Raw genomic sequence first — 16076 nt, 5'->3', positions numbered from 1 at the left:
GCAGGTTGTTCACATTCATTGTATAAAGATGTTTTGGTTTGTTTTGGTGCGTTCCCTCAGAAACAAACATGCCACCATACAAACCTGCCCCGTACCTTTTCATTTAGGGTATCATTGTTTAAGCCTAATTTGAAGTTTGTACTATTATACAGAATTACATGATGTATCACTTTCTAAACCCTTTCTGCCATGTCAGTGAATGTCAGTGCAGTTGAAGACGTAAAGGCAGACGCTCTACAGCTTTGAAAGATTACTTTCAGGAGACATTTGGTCTACCTGATATGCAACATGACTGGAATCCAATAATTTAAAACAGTCCTGATGGAGAAATCAAATTCACACATTTCTTACATTTGTCATTTAAAAAGAGACTTACCTTTTCCTGATTAAGCCTTATACACTGTTACTGTTGTCAATTTTTATCAACCTTATTCCTTTGATATTTGTGCTCGTACTCATTTGAGTAGGAGTACCAACTTTCTTCTTCTTCTTTTCTTTCTTTTTTTTTTTTTTTTTTTAGGAAAAACAGAGACAGAGGAGACTGGGAAAATTATAAAAGAGGATTTCTAAAGCTATCTCCTTGTAAAATATTCACTAATAGGGATGGGTACCGGTGTCCGTTCTGACATAAACGGTAGTAACCAGACCGAAAAGCAGCGCACATTTCGGTGCTTTATTTCGGTGCTTTTTTTTTCCTGAGCCAATTCTAGCCAATCATTTTACGTTTCCGAGGATAGTAGGCGGGGCCAGGTACGTACGTTCTTTTAGAGCAGAGCTACAGATTAAAAATGCCCAAGGCGAAGCGATCAACAAGTGCTTTAAGCTGATACTGTGATACTGTCAAAGGAGGTAACACCTCAAATCTGATGAAACACCTGGCGACGCATAGCGGTTTTTTTTTAAAGCCAAGAAATGCGCCGTGTTTGATAGCTTGCTGTGAGACCTCACACCGTGCACATCTACTGCGGGTGTGGTGCCTGTTATCGGACCCGGAGTTAGCAACATCCCCCAGAAACCCGAAGAGGAGAGTCCTGGCCCCTAGCCCTGTCAGCGTAGCAGAAATGATGATGGATGATGATGGCAGCAGCAGCCGTTCTCCTCTGCGTGAGTAGCTTCATGTTGTTCGTGTGTAATTAACGTTGAGTACGCTAACCACGTTATTAAAATAATGCATGTAAGGTGAACTAGCAAACACCGTCGTAGTTACATGCGGCTGTCTTCTTGTTTGATGGCAGATACTCCCTTCACCCTGGCCAAAAAGGCTAAAATGACCAAAGAAAAAGTGGAAAACAGTTAAACATGAGAGGTTTTTGGACAAAGTTTGTGTTTTTTCCATTGTTTAAGCACTGCTTCCAGCCAAGAGTGAGACCATATATGCCCTATAGCTGCAGAAAAGGCTAACATTGTTATCTTTTTACAAAAAAACAGCTAAACATGAGAGGTTTTTGGACCAATTTTGTGTTCTTCATTTTTTAAGCACCGGTTTGAGCACCGTTTAAGCACCGGCACCGTTTCAAAAGTCACTAGTCATGAAAGCGTATTTTAATAAAGGGCTTTGCAAACATAGCTATTAACTTTTGGACAGTCCCGCCAGGCACACGACCTGGCCACCTGTGTATCCGGCAGGGCAAGTACCTCCAGGACACTCAGGCCCACCCGAGCCCAGGCTTCTCGTTGAGAAGAGGGTGTCAATTGCATTCAGGGAACAGATGATGATCAAAGCCATTATTGATGAGATAGCAGAGTAAAGTTAGAGCAAATGGAAAGTACTCTGTACAAAACCTGGAGCTGTACTCAACTACAATACTTTAGACTTTTTTTTTTTCCAAAAGGCATCAACAACACAGACACAGTGGATATCATTCACAGAACAATGTTTTCAACCAGGATGTAAACGTTTTTATTTCTTCTGTTAGGTTGTTATAATTGGACATTTTCACATGTTTTAAATGAGACAAAATGTTCACACTTCAGATGTTTTGTTAAATCCAATTGTTTATTTGATTGGTTGTAGTTTTTTATGGGTAAGATGTTATAATACCCTGGTTCACTCAGTGACTACTCCGTCTCCTAAAAATCTTCTTTAGTTCAGTTCAATTCAATCCAACAGTATTTACATACAAATGAATTGAATTGAACTGAACTAAAGAAAAAACCCAACAATCCCCTATGAGCAAGCACTTGGCGACAGTGGGGAGGAAAAACTACCTTTCAAAAGGTAGAAACCTCCGGCAGAACCAGGCTCAGGGAGGGGCGGCCATCTGCCGCGACCGGTTGGGGGTGGTGGAACCGATGACAAAGTTATACACAACTAAATATTAAAGCAAATATGCTTTTAAATGGATGTTTAGGCACTGGAAGTGACTGTTAATATTTAGTTGTATATTACTGTGATTTTATAGGAGACGGAGTGGAAGTCACTTAAGTGAATAGTCTCAAAAACCAGTTGCGCTTCGTTTTCTTTTTTGGTTTTTCTTTTGGCACTTTGTCTTCTCGGGCCTCTGGACTTTCTGGTTTGGTTGTCTCTTGCAGATACTGCAAAAACTCCAGAAGTGAGATCTTTTCTTCTTCTGTTTGCCGGAGTTGGTTGCAGATTTTTGTGTTCCCCAGATTTTGCTTCTCCACGATTTCCAGGTGGGAAGCTTTGGTTTTCTCCAGCTCTTCTTTTAAGTTTTGTGCCTTCAAATCATTTTTTTCACAAAGAGCCTCACTGGTGCTGAGTTTGTCTTTCAGCTCAGTGAGCTCACAGTTGGCTCTTTGTTCCTGATCTTCACGCTTTGCAACTTCCTCTTCTAGAGTCTTTTGAGTTTTGAGGAGCTGCTCACGGAGTTGTTCGATCTCTTCTTGCTGTTTTTTGCACTGGATCTCCAACTCAGCTTCTCGATCGGTTTTCACATCTGTAGAGTCTGTGTGTGGAGCTTCTGCAGTTTGTGTTGAAGCATCCACACTCAGCTCTGCAGCTGTGACAGCTGTGTTGCTGTCTTCAACAGGAGCCTCACTCACCTCAGGGGTGAAGTTCTCCTCGGGTGTCTTTCTACGAGACTCTTCCAGCTGTTTTTGGAGCTCAAGGATGGTTTTTTGAGCGTTTCCTCTGCAGCACTGTAGCTGAAAGCGAAGCCAATCTTTCTGAGTTTTAGCTGCAGCAGCTTTGTGGTTTGCAGCTGTCATTTTATAAAGATTGGTTTTGCACATGTTCTGAGCCTCCTGCAGGTGGAATCTCAGCGCACCCAGTTCATCAGTCTCATTGTATGGACGACTGCCATCATTTGGTGTTAAGTGAGGCTGTGGCTGAGATGGCCCATCGTTGGTGTTATGGTCAGGATGGGGCTGATGTGGCACAGGCCCTTGTTTTGGCAAAAACCGTGGATTTTGCCAATGTTGCCCAGGCCCATTATTGGGTTTAAAGTGGGCATTGGGCTGATGTGGCACAGGCCCTTGTTTTGGCAAAAAATGTGGATTTTGCCAATGTTGCCCAGGCCCATTATTGGGGTTAAAGTGGGCATTGGGCTGATGTGGCCAAGGCCCTTGTCTTGGCAAAAACCGTGGATTTTGCCAATGTTGCCCAGGCCCATTATTGGGTTTAAAGTGGGCATTGGGCTGATGTGGCCAAGGCCCTCGATTGGGTCCAGGGTTTCTGGGTCTGGGGTTTGGGTTTGCACCCTTTGGTTTGGCAGCATCAGATGGAGTCCCCTCATTTGGTGCCTTGTTTTTCCCTCTTTGGTTTGGGTTTTGCTGCTTAGGGTGAACAGCGGCCGACGAGGTCCCTTCCTGGGGATCAAGATTTTGCTGCATATGTTGCATTTCTCTTTTCTTCGGTCTTACAGTGTCGAATGATATTTTTTTCTATTCGATCGGGGTTTGTGTTTGTGTTTTGTTGCATACACTGAACGTGTCAAATCTTTGTCTAGAGGATGGCTCGTGGTGTGTTCCTATACAGTTGCACAGTTCTGAGACATACTGAGTGCATGCTGGTGTCCTATTTAAGGACTTTTGAGAGAATGTTATTGCTCAATTTCCTTTTGATCCTTTGATCTGGAGTTTGATGTCATGGAGTGCAAATGGAGCATGATGTCATCCACTTAGCAGAGAGTCTTGTTTTTCTTTGAAATAGAATTCTACCAAACTCAAATAAAAGTCTTTAACTTTGTATGAGATGTTAAATTCCCAATGGAAAGGCCAAATCTACCCGAGAACTTCAGGAGAAGATTACACAAATAGCTCAGAAGCTTCAATCAATGCTTCAGGATCAACATGTTTTCTATATACACCTTTAGGATGTTGCATCTTCAAAAAATAAAAATGAAATGACTGAGCCTCACACAGGAATATTGTTGCTACTTGTTTTCTGAACCTTCTCTTAGCCACATGTTCATAACATCAGTGTCCGTTCACTGCCTCCTGCAGGACGCTCTCTTCTTCCACTTTCTTACAGAACCGATACTGCCTCTCCTGGCATTACCAGTGTAACAACTAGGGATGGCACCGGTGTCCGGTGCCATAAACGGTAGTAACCAGACCGAAAAGCAGCGCACATTTCGGTGCTTTATTTCGGTGCTTTTTTCTTCCTGAGCCAATTCTAGCCAATCATTTTACGTTTCCGAGGATAGTAGGCGGGGCCAGGTACGCGTCGTTCTTTTAGAGCAGAGCTACAGATTAAAAATGCCCAAGCGAAGCGATCAAAAGTCTGGCTGTACTTCACAGCAAAGATGCAAACTCAGCAGCCTGCAACAAGTGCTTTAAGCTGATACTGTGATACTGTCAAAGGAGGTAACACCTCAAATCTGATGAAACACCTGGCGACGCATAGCGTTTTTTTTTAAAGCCGAGAAATGCGCCGTGTTTGATAGCTTGCTGCGAGACCTCACACCGTGCACATCTACTGCGGGTGTGGTGCCTGTTATCGGACCCGGAGTTAGCAACATCCCCAAAACCCGAAGAGGAGAGTCCTGGCCCCAGCCCTGTCAGCGTAGCAGAAATGATGACGGATGATGATGGCAGCAGCAGCCGTCTCCTCCTCTGCGTGAGTAGCTTCATGTTGTTTGTGTGTAATTAACGTTGAGTACGCTAACCACGTTATTAAAATAATGCATGTAAGGTGAACTAGCAAACACCGTCGTAGTTACATGCGGCTGTCTTCTTGTTTGATGGCAGATACTCCTTCACCCTGGCCAAAAAGGCTAAAATGACCAAAGAAAAAGTGGAAAACAGTTAAACATGAGAGGTTTTGGACAAAGTTTGTGTTTTTTTCCATTGTTTAAGCACTGCTTCCAGCCAAGAGTGAGACCATATATGCCCTATAGCTGCAGAAAAGGCTAACATTGTTATCTTTTACAAAAAACAGCTGAACATGAGAGGTTTTGGACCAATTTTGTGTTCTCCATTCTTTAAGCACCGGTTTGAGCACCGTTTAAGCACCGGCACCGTTTCAAAATTACCGGTTTGGCACCGGTATCGGATAAAACCTAAACGATACCCATCCCTATTCACTAACGAAGAAGCAAATGACCACACCCTCATTTTAAACCCAAACTATAACTAAACCTTTTTGAGGTATTTCTCAATCTTTATGTGAGATTCTAGAGCAGGGGTGGCCAACTCCAGACCTCAAGGGCCGGTGTCCTGCAGGTTTTAGATATCACCCTGGGTCAACACACCTGAATCAAATGATTAGTTCATTACCAGGCCTCTGGAGAACTACAAGACATGTTGAGGAGGTAATTTAGCCATTTGAATCAGCTGTGTTGGATCAAGGACACATCTAAAACCTGCAGGACACCTGCCCTCGAGGCCTGGAGTTGGAGACCCCTGCTCTAGAGCATAGGTTACAAACCCATCTGAAGATCTATGGCGTAACTTGTGCCATAACCTGATACAGATCTCCTTTGAAAAGTGACTATATACTACACTGACTCTGTCTATGATGACTGGTACTGGTACCATTTGTGTCTACTTCTTCAAATCGTACTATATGGACAAAAGTACTGGGCCACCTGAGCTGCTTGGCTATGGAAAAGCATGCGACGAAGCTCCTGGGGCACAATTTTTGTGCTGATGTGAATGCCAGAGGAGGTTTGGGGTTCTGTAGTTATTGAGTTAGTAGAACACTGGCGACATTTACGCTCTGTGCGCCTCAGCACTCTGTGACCCTGCCTCATCACTTTGTGGCTGAGTTGCTGTGTTTCATCAGTGCTTCCACTTTGCAATAACACCAAGCACAGTTGATCGTGGAATATCTACGAGGGAAGATATTTCACAAACTGACTTGTTACCACAGTGGCATGTTATTACAGTACCAAGCTTATATTCACCGAGCTCTTTACAAAGAGCCGTTCTCAAGGGACTCTCATGGGACTCAAACCACCTGAATTCAGACATTAAGAGACTCTTGCTATTATTGTCCATATATGTATAAATGCTGGCAATGGCATTGGCCTCTTGTATAGGCTACACTGCACACTCTGCATAGATTAAACAAATAAGTATAGATTAAGCTTAAGTCTTAAACTTAACTTGATGTCACAAAACTAAAAAAACCATATAATTTTAATTGTTACCCCAAAAGGGAAAGAGCATGTAATCGGTTCCATTTGTTAGTCTGTTTGTTTGCAGTCTACATATATTGAGCTGATTTAATTTTGGTGAAAGTCTCATCAAGTCAAATATGAAAAAGAAGAAAAAATCTGTAAAAACACTCTGCATATAATGTATATCTTTTCTTTGAGCCCTTGGTACTTCTCCAGCTTCTCGTGTTCCTTCTTCCTCATGCTGCTGTCATTCGGTATCGCTACGTCTATCACTACAGCTGCTTTCCTCTGCTGGTCCACCACTACTATGTCCGGTTGGTTAGCCATCACCAGTCTGTATCTGGAAGTCCCACAGGATCTTAGCACAGTCATTCTCAACCACCTTAGGGGGCGTCTCCCATTTTGACCTCAGGACTTCCAGGCCATACTCTGCACAGATGTTCCTGTATACTATGCCGGCCACTTGATTATGGCATTGCATCTATGCTCTGCCTAATGTCTTCCACCCTGCTGTCATGTACTGGATTGTGTTGGGGCATCTTTACACAGCCTGCACCTGACGATATGGATCGTCTTCAAACTTCAGAATATACAAAAACTTGGGGTACATGAGTACCTAGGTTGGCTAAGCATTTGACCTTGACCTTCATTGTTAGCACCCGATGTCAAGGTTGGAGAAAAAAATTCAAAAAACCATACAGAGTAACAAATCATATGAAACAGCATGGAGAAAGCTGTCCAATGCATCTTTTTACGTCATCATACTGTAATAAAACAACATGAACCTCAAAGTTTTAGTGTAGTGTAGCTTTGTGTAACCCTTGCTCTCTAAGTGCTCTTCTTGTAAGGTTTTTTGGTGGGAATGAAAATGTTTTCTCTGAATCTATCCATCCATCCATTTAGGATTGTGGACAGGGCTGGAGCCTTTCCCAGGTCACCCCCGTATTTCAGGTTTTCCTTGAAACCATGAACTGTATATTAAAGATGACATATTAAAGTGACAAATTAAACTGTTAAGTCACATTTTTGAAACCTCTAGCGTTTGTCATGAGCATGAAATGGGTCCGAAGGAGAAAGTGAGGGACACAGCACAGTTATGTGGGAGTTGCTTGTCCAACCAAGATACTCTGCAGAGGTCACATGTCAATGATTATTTTCTCATAGACGTTTATGCAATCAGATATCTTTCGAAAACCAGAGCAGCTGCCCCCAGCTGGTCATTAGAAAGAATGCAGGTTTTATTAGGCACTTCATTTTTGGCTTCTTTTTTCAGCTTTACTGAATGGGAATTTAATTTTTAGGAAATAAAGCAGCCTTACTCCCAAAACAAAGAGACCCCCTCACCACCGCACACACTCACAATCACACCACAGCACACACACACACACACACACACCACCGATACTCCAACTCTAACTGCAACCTTAAACAGATCTTCGTACTTCATGTTATTTTCTTTTTTCCCAAAAGGAAAGCATTGTTACGCCATAAAAAGATTCATGTCTCCCAAACACGAGTAATACAACTACACTCACTCACACACACAAGAGGCCTTTGTTGTCTGTGTCTACCACTGAGTGAGCTGCTCTCACAGCTTCAGTGGAACACCAGGAATTTAAACATACAGTACGTGTCTGTATATTTGTGAGTCTGCGAGCATCTCCTGTGTAATTTTATTTCTCTTTTACACAAAAGGCATTTCAGGCAACCTTAACTACACGCTGCACAGATGGGAAAGTTTTTTGGTAATTTAGTTTTAGAAAAACAGAGCATCACAAGCTGCTGTTTAAATGAAAAGGCCGAGGGTAGCACAATGCAGAGCCAGGTTTCCCCTCTAATTTTGGCGATGGGTGATGTTTTCATTTTTCACTTGGTCCCACGTCTAGCCTAATTTTATTTTCCAGTTTACATTATTGTCCGGTGAGAGCACAAAGACCTTTTTTTTTCTGGAGAATTACTACAGCCTCATACTTCGAGGGTGTTTTGCTTCGGTTACATGTCTGTTTTCCAGCGATGGCAGGTTTCTGCCTAATGGATCTGGAGGAAAACACTTGTGTGTAGTGGTTGCATGGCATCTTTGTCAGAGGGGTTCTCGAGTCCAAGCTGAAGATGCCTTCTCATTAAGTCGGGGGTGCTGGGCCTTATTGTTGTGCTAATCAGGCACAGATGTGGACACCCCGACTCCGGAAAATCATCCAAGCAGTCTTGACAGCAGACGCCTCTCAGGAGGGAGGGGGTTGGTTTGAAATCCTGGTGGGACCATTATAATTGTTTTTGACAGGGATCCAGTCCAAATATGTACATGCGTGAAAATGAATCAAGCTTGAGCTGTCAACCTCTGAACTGAGATATTTATGATGGTGGTGTGGAGGGAAGCGATGGGTTTCTTTTGTCAGGGATGGGAAAGAAATGAGGATTCTCAAGCTTGGATACCCTGGTGAGCCAGGAGAAGAATAGATTGAGGGAAAGAGCTACCAGTAATTTCCCCTTGAGTAAAGTATTTTACTCCCTCCTGCTCATGTGGAGCTTCACTGTGGCTACATTTACAGAAATACTGTATTCATGCTGTCCAGTTGAACATTAAGTATCTGGAAGTGAAAAGTTTGCAAATATCTGTTAAAATGGACTCACAGGACTACTATAGGTCACATTTGCTAGTGAAGTGGACCTAAACACATTCATTCTAGCTCCTCTATGAGGATGTATAATATGTTAAACAACTTTATCATGATAGCGTAACTCTTGTGTGTGTGCTATGCGTTGTGTTCAATGATGAAGCTAGATGTTTTCTTCGTCCATTCATTCATTTGTCCATTTGCAATCTTGCTCCATGAGTTCTGTGTCATCTGCTCCCGCACATGTTTGTCATATAAATCCCTCAGATTGCTCACAGTCCTTGCTCAAGCTTGGCCATTTTTAAAATAGCTGTTGTAGCAGCAACAGGAAAAGGGCAAAGTTATAAAATTCAGGAGAAGCGAAATGATGCCAAAACACGGTCTGCATCAGTAGCTGTGATGTAGAAATTCACAAGGCCAAGAACGGTGAGCATAAACAAGCTATTGGTACGGTGGCCATGAGAGGCCAAACGGACCGCAACTTAAGAAAACACCAGCAATAAGAAAAACGCTGCAAAAGCACACAAAACACAACAGAAATAGGAAAAACAACAATGGAAATAGGAAAAAACAAAACAGAAATAGGAAAAACGAAAACAGAAATAGGAAAAAAACAGATTTCCAAAAGCACAAGGGAAGTGTTTCTGGGGAGACAATAACCCGACGGACCAGTTGCAGGAACCCAAAACATGTTTTATCATGATTTATATAATACTGATGACGGATTTTTAGGCTAATAGTTAGGCTAACACACTTACCTCTCATCTTTTTTTTCCTCACAAAACCAATAGATCCCCCACTTCTTTTAAGTGTCTCCCAGCACAATTCTTAGCATATTTTAACTTTAAGCAACTATTTCTCAAATCCAACTTCACAGACAGCATTACATGGAGGTCAGTTTTTAAGAGCAGGCATACATGATGTAAATTAGCCTCTGTATGTGTAGCATTTCATGTCCCTTTTAACAAACTTTCATAACCTATCTGCGGCCGTATTGGAAATACCTCACTGGAGCACATGTGGACATATTTATGTAATCACATGGAGCATATCCACACTCACACAGACTCAAAACACACACGCAGGAGATTAAAATCCAAAAAGAAATGAGGTGTTTTAGTAAAACTGAACACCTCTTACACTAGCATGCTAACATTTATTAGTTAACAGTAAGCATAAATTTAGAAATAGATGAACTGGGATGTAAGGCAGTGTTGTTACAAATCATCTCAGTGCTAAAACACTATTAAAACTCACACACAGAGCTAGAGAATAGTCAATGACCCAGCAGCAACCTTCAGGGAAAAAAAACATATTCGCTAGATGAAAAAAACTTCCTTGAGGTTGTTTTAATCACTAGCAGGCCACAGTCACCTGCAGTTACCTGTAAACACTCAAGAATCACTTAGTAAGTAGTTTTCAGACACGCCAATGTCTTCCATACAAACTACAGGAGTTTCTAAGGGAGACTACAACCAATTTCACCTAGCAACAACAACTACTTGCCAAATAGAAGGGAAATAAACATTTTCCTTAACGACCAGTGGTTACCATGCGGTCACTGATAAGTCTTTAGGCCTGTGTAGCTGGGACTTACAACCGATTGGTGAATACTCATTTTTCCCTAGCGACTGGTTGTTGCCAGGTGGTCACCAACTGGTCTCTAGGCCTGTGTGACTGAGGGACAATATAGACAGGTAAGCTGCGATTCCAGTAGACTTTGTGATATTTACCACAATAATCTGACCATCTGACCACCGTATTTACAACCAGGCTTTATGGTTATATGAGGAGAGAATGAGGTGAATCTGACCGTAGCTCCTGGAGACCTGATGGAGGCTCTGATACCCTCCCAGGTGTCTCTGGACTGTATTTATCTATGGTTGGTTGAGCAGCAGAATCTAAACATCCACAGAAATCCTGCTTCATGTTTATCACCACCACTCTTTGTATGAGTTTCTGTCTCTGTCACTCTTTGTCTGTCAGTGAGCGGGAATCCACCTGTGTGTGTTTTAAAGAAATACAATTATACAGATATACAGACTTTCTTTTCTTGTAAGGACCTTCATGGACATTATCTGTTCACAACCTCCCTTCTTTTAACCTTTACTTTGAGAACACAATGCCTTATTCATACCTGTACCATGCCCTCATTCTTACCTGATCTTGGGTCTAACCTCAGCCTTGCAGGTAGTTTTAACCCTTTTGAACTTGTGACAAAGATCTAAAATGACCTTACAATGCACAAATGTCTTCCCTATGATGGTTTGGAACGTCCTCACAAACAGACAAAGATACAGACAATTGCCCTGTAATTATGCCACAAATTTAGTATGCGGTATAACAAAGGCAAATGTCATGATCTGCGTGTGCAGATCGTGTGTTTGGACCCAAAAGTAGATGCTTGAAGTCAGAATTGATCTTAACAAAAGGCGAGCCATTTATTTAAGGCTGCACGAAACACAAACAAAAGGCAAAAAGAAGACTTTCCTAACATGCAACTACGAACGGAACATGGCTCATAAAACATGGACCATGGCGGGAGGTGAACTGAAACTGACGTTCCGGCAAAACACAAAGGGGAACGGACACAATATATACATATGAGGGTGATTAGGGAAAGTGGAGACACATGGGAACACAGGAGGGTCAAATAAGGCATAAAGAGACAGGGGAACCAAAACCGAACACAATGCACATGAGATGAGGGACTGTCAAAATAAAACAGGAAGTAGCATGCACACCAAGACTCAGACAAGGACATGCAGGCTTGGCACCAAGACTTGGAAAAACAAAACATGGAAACACACAACAGACTGGGGGAGAGAAAGGATGAAACACAGGGAGAAGAACAGAGACAGAGGACAGAGACATGACAGACAGGAGGGGACACCAAGGAACAAAACAGAGAGACCAGACCATGGGAGTGGGAACATAACTGATAACCCTAAAGTAGCTTAAAACTAAACTACAGACCTCTAAATATAGTAGGGAAGTTACACAGCTCTAACATTTCTAGTTTCAAGAACTAAACTAAAATCCAACTTAATAAAATCCAGAAAACAGGTTCACTTCTCAAAGTCAAAAATGAATTAACAAGATTAAAAAGGTCCAAAACACTGAACACTGGGTCAACAACCCAGTACCATGACAGCAACGAAAAGACAAAGGCAACTGACTGGATTGCGCTTTAATCCACTCCTTTGCTAATTAGTTTAACTGCAAAACAAATGTAGAAGTCAGACAAACAAAGGCCTTGTAACGTAAATTTAGCCTAAAATTGCCCTGAGGTAAGCCCCGAGCTGTTTAGGACATGGAGGAGAAACAATGCAAGGCCAACTAACTCGCGTCATCCAAAGGATCAGTCGGTGATCTGAACTGAAAAAAACTGAAGTAAAAATTAATTAATTAATTAAGTATTTAAATTGACTGTTTTAATCGAATATCATTGTTTTTAAATTACAATTATAAACCTGACAAAACCTTCAGCCTTTTCAGTGTGGTGTAAGAAGGGATCAACGGCAGGGTGGCAGATAAAGGTCCTCAGATCCTTCGAGATATTCCAGAAGAGTTCCACCATGATGTCACCCTGGATGATGAATTTATGGTGCCCCAACATGCGTGCTCACCAGCAGTGCTTTCTACTTGACGTGCCACTTTGAGTCTGGACACTGTGGAGGGAAGTCACCAGACACTTCTCATGACTTGAGTCCAGCTTTATAAGCTTTTAAGAATAACACTAACATCCACTATCATTCCACAATAAGCAGCTTTAATGAACCCTTTTATAAATATGGTGATAGCAAAGAAGGCTCGGTCATTTAAGAATATGTGGGAGAGACTGTGAGATTAAGAATATCCCCCTGAAGGAACATAAAGGGAAGACAGACTGTTGAGAGTAACAACTTGGTTTGCTTTTCCCACATGGCCTCCCAATCCCTCTGGAATGCCGCATCACTGTCCCTTCAAACTAATGTCTTTCTTTACACTCAAGGATAATTAGTATATGGGTCTAATCCCCAATAAGATCATGGGTTTGCCTCTCTCCTGATAAGACAAGCTATTGATTAGTAGTTTCACTTTACTGAACAGCAAACACAAAGTGAATATGGTATATGTGGTAACTACAGGATTTCTAGTTGAATGTTCAATTTTCTTTATGCTCTGGTCTTTATACTTTGATGGTTTAAAACTGTATCACATTTATTGTCGTGCAGAATAATGAGTCCATATAAAGTGCAGAATTTTTTTAAGTCTTTTTATTCTTAGACGTATTAAAAAGAGGAGCAAAAATCGTGTTACAGTCCCCATTCTGAGAAAAACTCTGGTGATAACAACGTTCCCGCCATTGAGACTTCCTGATCGTCATCTCTTCATTTTAAGGAAAAGTTTAAGGAGCTGATACAAAACCACGAGAAATCTGATACTTAGCTGTTTGACTCTTTTATGAAGTTATAGTTTTTTTGGACATACTTCAAGTCATGGCCTTGGTTAGAAAAAGCAGATCACATGGTACATAAAAGCCGGCCTTCAGCTTCCTTTTTTATATGTAACAATGCTGTTTGCAGGATTTTACATAATTAATCACTTTGTATTAAGATGTTGCCTTCAGTTTCTGCCAAAGCAGCTCACTTCACATTTATGAACAGGGACATCTCCAATCTGTGGATGAGTGTAAGGCCTCGGGCCGAAAAAATATAAACTTAAGTTTTAAATCCCTCATCGTCTAACATCCCATTGTGCTTTAAATCCAGCCTACCTTTAAAAGAAGCCTTCTGAGCCCTGCAACAATGTGACCTGTAAGACCGCCCCAAGACGATAAGAAAGAAAGATCCTCTCTCTTTCTTACCCCCAACTCCTTCTCCTTCACTCAGTGTAAAGGCCTGATCCTCCAGTGTGTGAAGCTCTTAATCAGGGGCCAAACAATGAGGCCCCAGATCCCTGCTTTTTGACAGAGGGCCTGATCTAATAAGCAAAGGACGGCTGAGATGAGGGGGGTGGATGGACTGATCCAAGGGATTACTGAGAAGGATCTATGCTGTAGAGGGGCTTCTGAATAGTGTAGAAGGTGGTTGGGGGTGTGGATGAGGAGAAGGACTGGACAGAGAGGGAGGGAAAGATGGAGAAGGTGGAGTGATGGTGGATATGTGTGTTGTAATAAAATAAGTATATTACACAGTAGGCAAGAAAAGGCCATGTTTGATGAATTTCTCTGATCGTGCAGTTTGTGTTGCAGAAAATCAAGAATCTGAGCTGCTTTCAGCCTCATGCTCAGTGCATATTACTTTTTCATTTAGCAAAACCATGCTCTACAGATTCTTCAAAACAGCTATTTTATGAAGCCAATGAGCAGAGTATCAGCGATATAAGTGTTAATCAATAGCTCTTTTCTTACATGGGACACTTGGTATTGTTGGCTTCACCGATCTGTCGTAATAACAGTTTGCATTTCAGGTATGGTAGATCTGTTATGTAAATGCAAGAAGGATTGAGTGAAAAAAACATAGGAAAATAAGGACTTAACAAAGTGATTTTGCTCTGTAATTTTTCTTTGTTATCTTAACAATTTTTCTGCCATTTTCCAATTTCACAAATGAACCATTCTTTAACAATGTGCTTGCTTATTCTTAGCATAGAATCCTCTTTGATTTTTAAATGAAAATAATTAATTGATTGTTATATATGTACGTTTGCAAATGAACACAGAGGAGATCAATAATGTTTAAAGATGCCACAATATAGCAAGCTATACATCTGATCACTAACTCAGAGCATAAGTGTGCTCGCTTGTGAGTTGTTATTAAAATGTACTTTTAAGCAACGCACTTGATAAGTGTGATTTATTGCTTATATTGAATAAATAATTTTACTCTTCTTTTAAGTTGCTAAGTGAGTTCTAAGTGGGGTTTTTTCTTCTTCTTCTTCTTCTTTTTTTTTTTTTTTTTTTTTTTTTTTTTTACAAATTTTTCATGCTTTTTGGGTATATCACATCAACTTGAAACAACATTTATTCAGACATATAAATATCTTAAGCCCAAATAGACACATGAATAGACACAAGTTGCAGTACTTTATGGACATCCACTGTATTTATACATGACATAAGCCTGTTACTTTAGAATTTTTTTCACTGTATATGGTATTCTGCTCAGCACTGTTTTATACTTTGTTGTTTTTTTTTTTAGCAAGTTTTACTTTTTCTGTGCTGTGCTGTAAAATAAAATACATAACATAACTATTTACTGAAGTTAGTTAATATACTATATATAGCAGTTCCAGCTAATCTGAGGAGGGTAAAAGAAAAGGTTAAGCTTAAAATCTTTCACATATACAGAGCTACAATCATGAAATGAAATGCACATTTTATGCATGTCTGTATTTGACTTTGTGCTGCTGCAGGATTCAGTAAGAGATTCGGTGCAGAGCCACACCTGGATGTGTTGTAGGAACACAAGAAGATTTCCTTTGCCCTGTCATCCCTGTAGGTTTTGGACTTTTGAATTATTTATTATTTAATGCTGCAATCGGATTCTTGGTTTGTTTGTCCGTTCTGGATCACTGTCTTTAGTCTGAGTTCTTAGTTTCAGTGAATGTCTTTAACTTGATATTTTACTTAGCGATTATATATATATATATATATATATATATATATATACATCTTATATTACTTTACTTAGGTATCCCCCCCCCGTGTGTCAGGTTTAATATGTTAGTGTCATTGTCTCAGTGTTTTGATAATTGCCTGTTTTATTTTGGTAGCCTGCGTCTTTTGTGTCAAGTCTTTAGTTTCACTTCCTCTGTGTTGTCATCATGGATTTGTTTCAGCGGTGTCTCTTACCCAGGCGTTTCTCATCTCCCTGAGTTTCTCACGTGTCTATTTAAACCATGAGTCTGCTTGTGTGTGTTAATGCCTGTACTGTTTCAGTTTTTCTGGAGT

At 41.0% G+C, this 16076-nt stretch overlaps 1 protein-coding gene across 2 annotated transcripts; it reads right to left on the bottom strand.

Annotated features, from left to right (window-relative positions):
* Positions 1 to 2230: 2230 nt before the first annotated feature.
* LOC120442203 (RNA-binding protein 33-like) lies at positions 2231 to 4437 on the bottom strand. Of its 2 annotated transcripts, none has more exons than XM_039618109.1 (2): positions 3603 to 4437; positions 2231 to 3422 (listed from the first exon to the last, which is right to left on the bottom strand). In XM_039618109.1, the coding sequence occupies exons 1-2, from the start codon at positions 3799 to 3801 to the stop codon at positions 2422 to 2424; spliced, it is 1200 nt and encodes a 399-aa protein (XP_039474043.1). In that variant the 5' UTR covers positions 3802 to 4437; the 3' UTR covers positions 2231 to 2421. The 2 variants fall into 2 exon arrangements, with proteins under 2 accessions (XP_039474043.1, XP_039474042.1); XM_039618108.1 differs by having other exon boundaries at positions 2235 to 3332; positions 3423 to 4397.
* Between the last annotated feature and the right edge of the window lie 11639 nt (positions 4438 to 16076).

Source organism: Oreochromis aureus, linkage group 10 (assembly GCF_013358895.1).
Source record: "Oreochromis aureus strain Israel breed Guangdong linkage group 10, ZZ_aureus, whole genome shotgun sequence".
NCBI classification, from domain to species: domain Eukaryota; kingdom Metazoa; phylum Chordata; class Actinopteri; order Cichliformes; family Cichlidae; genus Oreochromis; species Oreochromis aureus.
The sequence above is the reverse complement of the archived record's forward strand: the minus strand, read 5'-3'. Positions and strand labels throughout refer to the sequence as shown.

Bases quoted from the DNA above. Each gene is read 5' to 3' on its own strand.
- LOC120442203 (XM_039618108.1), bottom strand. From the start codon at position 3,801: ATGCAACATATGCAGCAAAATCTTGATCCCCAGGAAGGGACCTCGTCG. The intron at 3,333-3,422 runs ATCAGCCCAATG...GGCCTGTGCCAC, and splicing joins AAAACAAGGGCCTGTGCCAC to ATCAGCCCCATCCTGACCAT.